The following is a 6,804-nucleotide window of genomic DNA, read 5'->3' as shown; positions in this document are numbered from 1 at the left end:
TTCATTTATTTATTCTTTTTGTTTGAATCTCTCAACATTTTACAACAGTAGCCAGGTGGTGAAGACAAGAAAAAATCAACTAAATAACGAAGTCTCTTGCAATCGCCACTTGCACTCTCCGTTACCTGCGACGTCACTTGCAATCGACACGAATCGTGTGTGTTTGTCAAATAAGTTGAACTAGGATACACTTTATAATTAAATCATGCAACATTACTTTTTCTAGTATCTTTGACAGAAAAGGGAGATATGAGATCAGTCTGTAATTAACTAATTCTCCAGGATCAAGTTGTGGTTTTTTTAATGAGAGCTTAAATGAAGCTTACTAACAGCCAGTTTAAAGGTTTTTGGAACATATCCTAATGACAATGATAAATTAATAAAATTCATAACAGGATCTATGACTTCTGAAAGCACCTCTTTTAGTAGCTTAGATGGTATAGGATCTAACATACATATTGTTGGTTTAGATGATTTAACAAATTTATACAATTATTCATTTTCTATAGCAGAGAATGAGTGAAATTGTTCCTCAGGGGATCTATAGTGCACTATCTGATGCGATACTGTGGCTGACGGTTGCATGGTTATAATTTTATCTCTAATAGTGTCAATAGTTTCTGTTACATCATCAAGTTTTTCTGAGCTATTGGATATGCTGAGTAATCGGGAAGATTATTTACAAAGCAGTCTTTTGTTGTAGAGGTGATAGTTCTACCATATTTGTAACAAGGAGTTGAGTTTGCAGCTTTAGCTATATGGAGAATACACAATACTAGATAATGATCTGAGATATTTCAATTGCCACTGACATCAATTCAATGTGATAATATTAAATCTAAAGTATAATTATGACAATGAGTCGGTCCTGACACGTGTTGTCTGATCCCAATAGAGTTCAAAATGCTGAAGCAAATTCTTTGATAAAGTCTGTATGGTGCCCTGGTGGCCTGTATACAGTAGCCAGTACAAACGTCACAAGGAATTTATCATTAACACTTATTACACTAGATAATGTTATATAAAGCATATTACTTCAAACAAATTATACTTGAAACCAGACCACTGAGAAATACTGAAACCTCCCCCTTTACCTTTTGCATGCGCCTCGTGTTTATAACAGTAATCTTGTGAGGTAGACTCATTTAAAGTAATGTAATCATCTGGTTTTAGGCAGGTTTCTGTCAAACAGCACATCTATGATCTGTGATCATGTCATTTACAAAAAGCGCTTTTGTAGAAAGGTATATAATATTCATTAAGCCAAGCTTTATCATTTGTTTATCTGTATTATATCTGTTTTTTAATTGTTGAACATCAATTAAATTGTTACCCTTAAATTTGTTTGGACATTTTTTGTATTTGCTAGTTCGGGGAACAGACACAGTCTCTATAGTATTATATCTAGGTGAAGGAATCTCTATGTGCTGAGAATTAACTGAATTCTGTGACGTGAGGTGGCTAGCAGACGGTCGGTTTAGCCAGTCTGTCTGCTTCCTGACCTGGGCCCCAGTTAGTCAAGTACAATCTCTAAGACTATGTGCCATATTTCTAGAGAGAAGAGTGGCACCACCCCTGGAGGAATGAAGACCATCTCCTTTCAACAGGTCAGGTGTGCCCCAAAAACTCGTCCAATTGTCTATGTACAATATAACAATATAGTATACTATATTGTTACATTGTAGTGTATGATTTTATGTCAAAGCAAATTTATCCAGGTTAAAAATATATTTTATACAACAGTTAGTTCTGGTCCCCTAATTTGATTGGATAAGCTGTGTTTTAGAGGCTTATAACAGCACTTGGATGTTTGACTGTTTATATCACTCTACTTCTCTGTTTGGCCCGTTCTAGACTAGAGTATGTGAATGTTATGGAAACGGAGTAAAGTGGTGTGAGTTTAACATGCTGTCATTCTGTGCATTGCTTGGCAACACATAAAGCTTGATGCTTCTTTTGAAACTTATTTATTTATTTGGTACATAAAAATGTGTGATACTGCTTAATAATACATGTTGGTGATTTGCCAACATAGAGAATCATCTATAATATTACTATAAAGACAATTTTTCAAAAGGGTGGCTGTGGGCAAATAAAGCCAAATACTTTGGGCAAATTGTGTGTGATTTAAACAATTCAGACTTCTTAGTTGGTCAAAGAGAACTTTGTGAGCAAATACAGGATATATAATTCTGTCTTTAGTTAGAAACTTCACAGCTCTGCTTTCAAGGGAAATGATGTGAGATTTGTCGCACTACAACGTGTTGCAGAAGCTACGTCAGTTTCACAAAGCTGGGGAAATCTGCTTCCTATTTTCCAACATTAATGCTTGTATGTGGAATACTCTCAGATTGGTTTTCTCCTTACCGTACAGTCCTTACTGTAATTGGGTTTCTGCTCCAGAGGCTTCATGAGCAGCTGTAAACCGCATTAAATCTATGGTAACTATGGCATTACACGGAAAAAAACAATCTCCTCGACATCACTTACCCAACTGTTTTTTTTAGGGCGGGCCAAAGCAGGTAGTAGGCGGGTATTATGCAAATGTGTGTCTTGTTCTGCGTTCATGCCATGTTGTAATTTTTAGATGACAACACGTGACATCCTTCTTTGAGCTGTTCACATCCTCGGACTCGGAATTATGTGTTTCTATGGCAACACTACCAATGCCTAAATTAATCTGCAGTGGTCACATGGTACAAGTCGGAGCTCTCAGAATTTCCCAGTTTACAAGTTGTAATTTTGAGTTCTACAAGGATGTGAATGCTTTTACAAGTTGGAATCTCACAATTATGGTAATTATGACATGGCGAGAACGCACCTATAGTGACGTAGCTAAGTCATACAAATAATGGCAGGACTACAAACGAAGTGTTTTCAGTCAGAAAGATTAACTCCCTTTGGCATGGACTTTGTGTAGATTGTTTATATGCAAAAAGCTATATTACATGCTAAAGCAAAGGTAAAATTGAAAAAGCATAGCGGGTGTCCTTTAAAGATCAATGTAGGAAAAGTGATGTCTAGACAGATATGTACCAAAGGAATTTTGTACTGCCTAAAGCCCCGTTCACGCCAAGAATGATACTATAAAGATAACGATATTAGCGTCCACGCCAACGAACAATATCATCTGTTTATTCTAAGTGCACATGCATCTGCCGCTTTAAATTCTTGAGCTCGTTATAGCAGGATGGATTCTGATTGGCTGTCAATGTTTGTATCGTTCATCAGCTGGACAAAATCGTTCTGAAAATTATTCCAACGATATCGTTTGTCTGTGCCTTTATCGTTATAGCTGTGGTGTGGACTCTGCTATTCCTTAATATTGAGAACGATTTTTAGACCTATATCTTTATCGTTATCTTTATAGTTATCGTGCTTGGTGTGAACGGGCCTTTACCGTTACAGTGCTTCAGAGTTTTTTTTATTATTACATTTTTAATTATTTGCTATGGATTAAACACTATTCGTTTTACTATGAAACTGTGCATAGTCCAAACCTGTCTGACACAGAACTGATTACAGAGAATTTTAACAAAATGTGTAGTTGCTACTTTCTGCCCACCAAGCAACATAAACATAAAGTGGATAGGGTTGATATAGGTTGTTGGAAAGCCAAAAAAGTTGCCTGCTATCAGGCAATGATTAACCAATTAAGCTTTAAAGATGAAAAATAAAGTCTTTCATGAGCAAATTCTCCAGTTTAATTTCAAATAGTTGTGTACTTCATTAACACTACCAATACATTTCTTCATCATCCTATTTGTTTACTGCCAGGTTAAGGAGGCGGAACGACAGCCACAGATGGCCTTCACAGTTCGTCACGCTACTGTATCTTTCCAGACGGATGGCGAGACGTGGCGAGAGCAGAAAGAGAGGAGAGCAGCTCTGATGGTGGGCATCCTGATTGGTGTGTTTGTGCTCTGTTGGATTCCCTTTTTCCTTGCTGAACTCATCATTCCGCTCTGTTCATGCGACATCCCCCCTGTCTGGAAAAGTGTCTTCCTCTGGCTGGGTTACTCAAACTCCTTCTTTAACCCACTCATCTACACAGCCTTTAACAAGAACTACAACAACGCGTTTAGAAACCTTTTTTCCAGACAGCGATGAGGAACAGAAAGAAGAAAGACCAGAATGAAAACCTTTGGTTTTTATGAGTAGAAAGTGAGAAGAACATCAAGAGAAGCCTTCTTCTCAGTTCAGAAACAGAAGATACAAAAGCAATGCACTCACTCTAACAGTTGTTCCAGGGGGAAGGGGGATTTCCAACACATCAAAAAACCTGCAGGTCTAGTGTTCAGATTTTCATCTGCTGGTGATAATATCTGTCCGTCTATGGGTGCTGCTGCTGATGTCTTCATGGTTAGACAAGTTGGGCACTATCTGTTGAATCAGCAGTGCTGATATAATGCAAGTCTGCTAAACCATCCGAGTGTCTCCTTTAGCAAAACTGAACAACTCATTCGGACACTAAGCAAACTGTCTGTAGCTCTTGCCATTTCTGTGAACTCTTGAGAGAGAAACCGTAGTTTTTTTCCCACTGTTTTTATGGATGTGAAACATCAAAGCCATTTTTCTTCTAATTGTAAATGAAGACAAAAAGTAGGCATTTGTACACTTTATGAAAATCTGGCCTAATTCATATCCTTTCACTTCTTAAAAAAACCTGGCTAAGGAGCAATTTGTATTTCCATCACATTTCCTTACATTATTTTTTCCTTAAGAAGAAAGTTGATGAAGCAAAAGATGAACGAAGACTAGACATGATTCCAGGTAGAGACATGGTATAATGAAGTGAAATGGAAATTTTGAACAAAATAGTTGTCATAAATGACCTCATAAATGCCTTTGTTTCCAAGCGTCACATCTCAGCATTTATGTACATTACCATGAATGGATTCAGCTTTCCTCTTTGTAAGCTACCATTGTAGCAGAGTAAACTGGAATATGGACATTACATGGAACGAAATGTAAACATGCCTGCAGTTTTTTTTGTTTTGTTTTTTTTTGTGATGGGAGCTGTGCTACAGTTGTTAAATAAAAGATTTGATCCAGCATTCCAACTTATTGAAGATACAGAATGATTAATCTGTTCACTGGTTATCAATAATCAAAAGATCAGTAAATAAGACAATATAAAAGGCTGAATGTCTCTCAACACTTCTTTGTCTTTATAAATGATGGTGAAGATGTTCTGATTTTGTATTGCCATGTAGAGACTTGTCCACACATGTCCTGAGCCGAATGAAATGGCTGCTTCTGTTAGAAAAATACCTTTCTAATACTAAAATGAATAAGATGGTCAGTGGCAGCTTTGTTATGCCCCTAGCAGTTATCACAATGCTTCCAGTGCATGTGCAGAGAATCACAATAAGTATGAAAGCACTGATCTCACCCCATCTCTTTGAAATACTGTCCATGTATCAAGACTGTCCATCAATCTGTCAGTTCATCCATTATCCATAGACTCAGCTTTAGGGCAGCACAAAATTTTACTTTGCATATATGTCTATGAAAATAAAGTAATGTCTGTGGTGAGAGTAGTACTCAAGCTTCACAAAGGTTGAATAAGGAGAGCCAAATACTGAGAGATGAAAAAGGAAATGGACAGGCAAAGAGTGGGAACATGAATATGTTCTCTCTTGGTATGTTTACTTTGAGCATGATGGGGCTTTTCACAAATACCCAATCTTACCCAATCTTGCTTTATTGTTTTCCATTTTTCACACTTGTGAATGAATCACACTGTTTAGGTTTCACACTGTATGTTCATAAATTTTGCGGTGACAATATTATTGGTTGGACAAACAGCACATGACCTGTGTTATAACGCCTTGTCTCGCTCTTGCTCTTCATCAGTTTATATATTTCTGTACCATTCAGATAGTCCTGAATAGGAGACTTTAACTGTAAGAATAAAACAATCTTATTATTCACTTAAATTAACTAATTTTCTGTCAATTTTTTACATTTTTATTTTTTCCATGACACTCAGACAAAATGCAGCACTTAGGTTCAAATAAGTTAAACATTATAAAAACGCCTTTTGAGACTTTGTGAACATGTAACTTTTAAAAGCACAGAAAGGTTCTATGTGAATCAGCCCTAATACTGCATTGTTTCATTGCAGTGGTGGTTGCCAATGTTTCACTGTATGCCAAAACGTTTACAAGACGTTGTTTTTCTCAGTCACTTCGGTACAAAATGAATCATCCTTAAAATCTCTGTGAACTGTAAGTTGCTACCGACTTTAGTATTGTGACGTATTTCCAAATGAAATGGAATATTGAATAGAGGGCGGGGTTTTCTTTCAGTGCACCTCACTGCAATATCTTGCTCGCAGCAAACTAACTGTTAGAGGGATGTGGTTAAGGATATTCTGCCCAATCAGAGAAGGAATGCCATTCCAGAATGGAAGCAGATTTTCACTGTGGATTAACTTGCACGAACTAATTGCTCACCTCAAAACTAGCAATGTGTGCTAACAAAGTGAATAGTGACAGTTTTGATTTCATGTGGACTTCAACATTTGCAAACCCATTTGTACAAACAGTGCAACAAAATAGATTACCTGCAGAAGTCGGTATCTTGCTCAAAAAACTTAGTTCATCTCTCAAAAGTAAATATTCAGCTCAATGAACAAATCAGTGCCATCAGAATGACAAGTTCTTGTTCACAAACGAGCATTTTTGTTGCATTGTTGTTCATACGAGTGTACTCTGTCAGTATTTTCTAAAGTAAAATATGACTAAAATGCACAAGGCTACACTTTTCTTGTATGGTATATATCAGTTATATTACTGT

General features: G+C 36.7%; 1 protein-coding gene across 2 annotated transcripts in view; it reads left to right on the top strand.

Annotated features, from left to right (window-relative positions):
- The window catches only part of LOC107659435 (5-hydroxytryptamine receptor 5A-like), an 11,806-nt gene extending 7,542 nt beyond the window's left edge, over positions 1 to 4,264 (top strand). For both annotated transcript variants that reach the window (XM_016448383.1, XM_016448382.1), the window contains exon 5: positions 3,778 to 4,264. In XM_016448383.1, the coding sequence (XP_016303869.1) occupies positions 3,778 to 4,110 (333 nt within the window). In that variant the 3' untranslated portion in view covers positions 4,111 to 4,264. The remainder of the gene's footprint in view (positions 1 to 3,777) is intronic.
- The last annotated feature ends 2,540 nt before the right edge of the window (positions 4,265 to 6,804 follow it).

This window comes from Sinocyclocheilus anshuiensis, unplaced genomic scaffold (genome assembly GCF_001515605.1).
Source record: "Sinocyclocheilus anshuiensis isolate Anshui unplaced genomic scaffold, SAMN03320099.WGS_v1.1 scaffold815, whole genome shotgun sequence".
NCBI classification, from domain to species: Eukaryota; Metazoa; Chordata; class Actinopteri; order Cypriniformes; family Cyprinidae; genus Sinocyclocheilus; species Sinocyclocheilus anshuiensis.
Note: the sequence above shows the minus strand (reverse complement) of the source record. Positions and strands in the feature narration are given on the sequence as shown.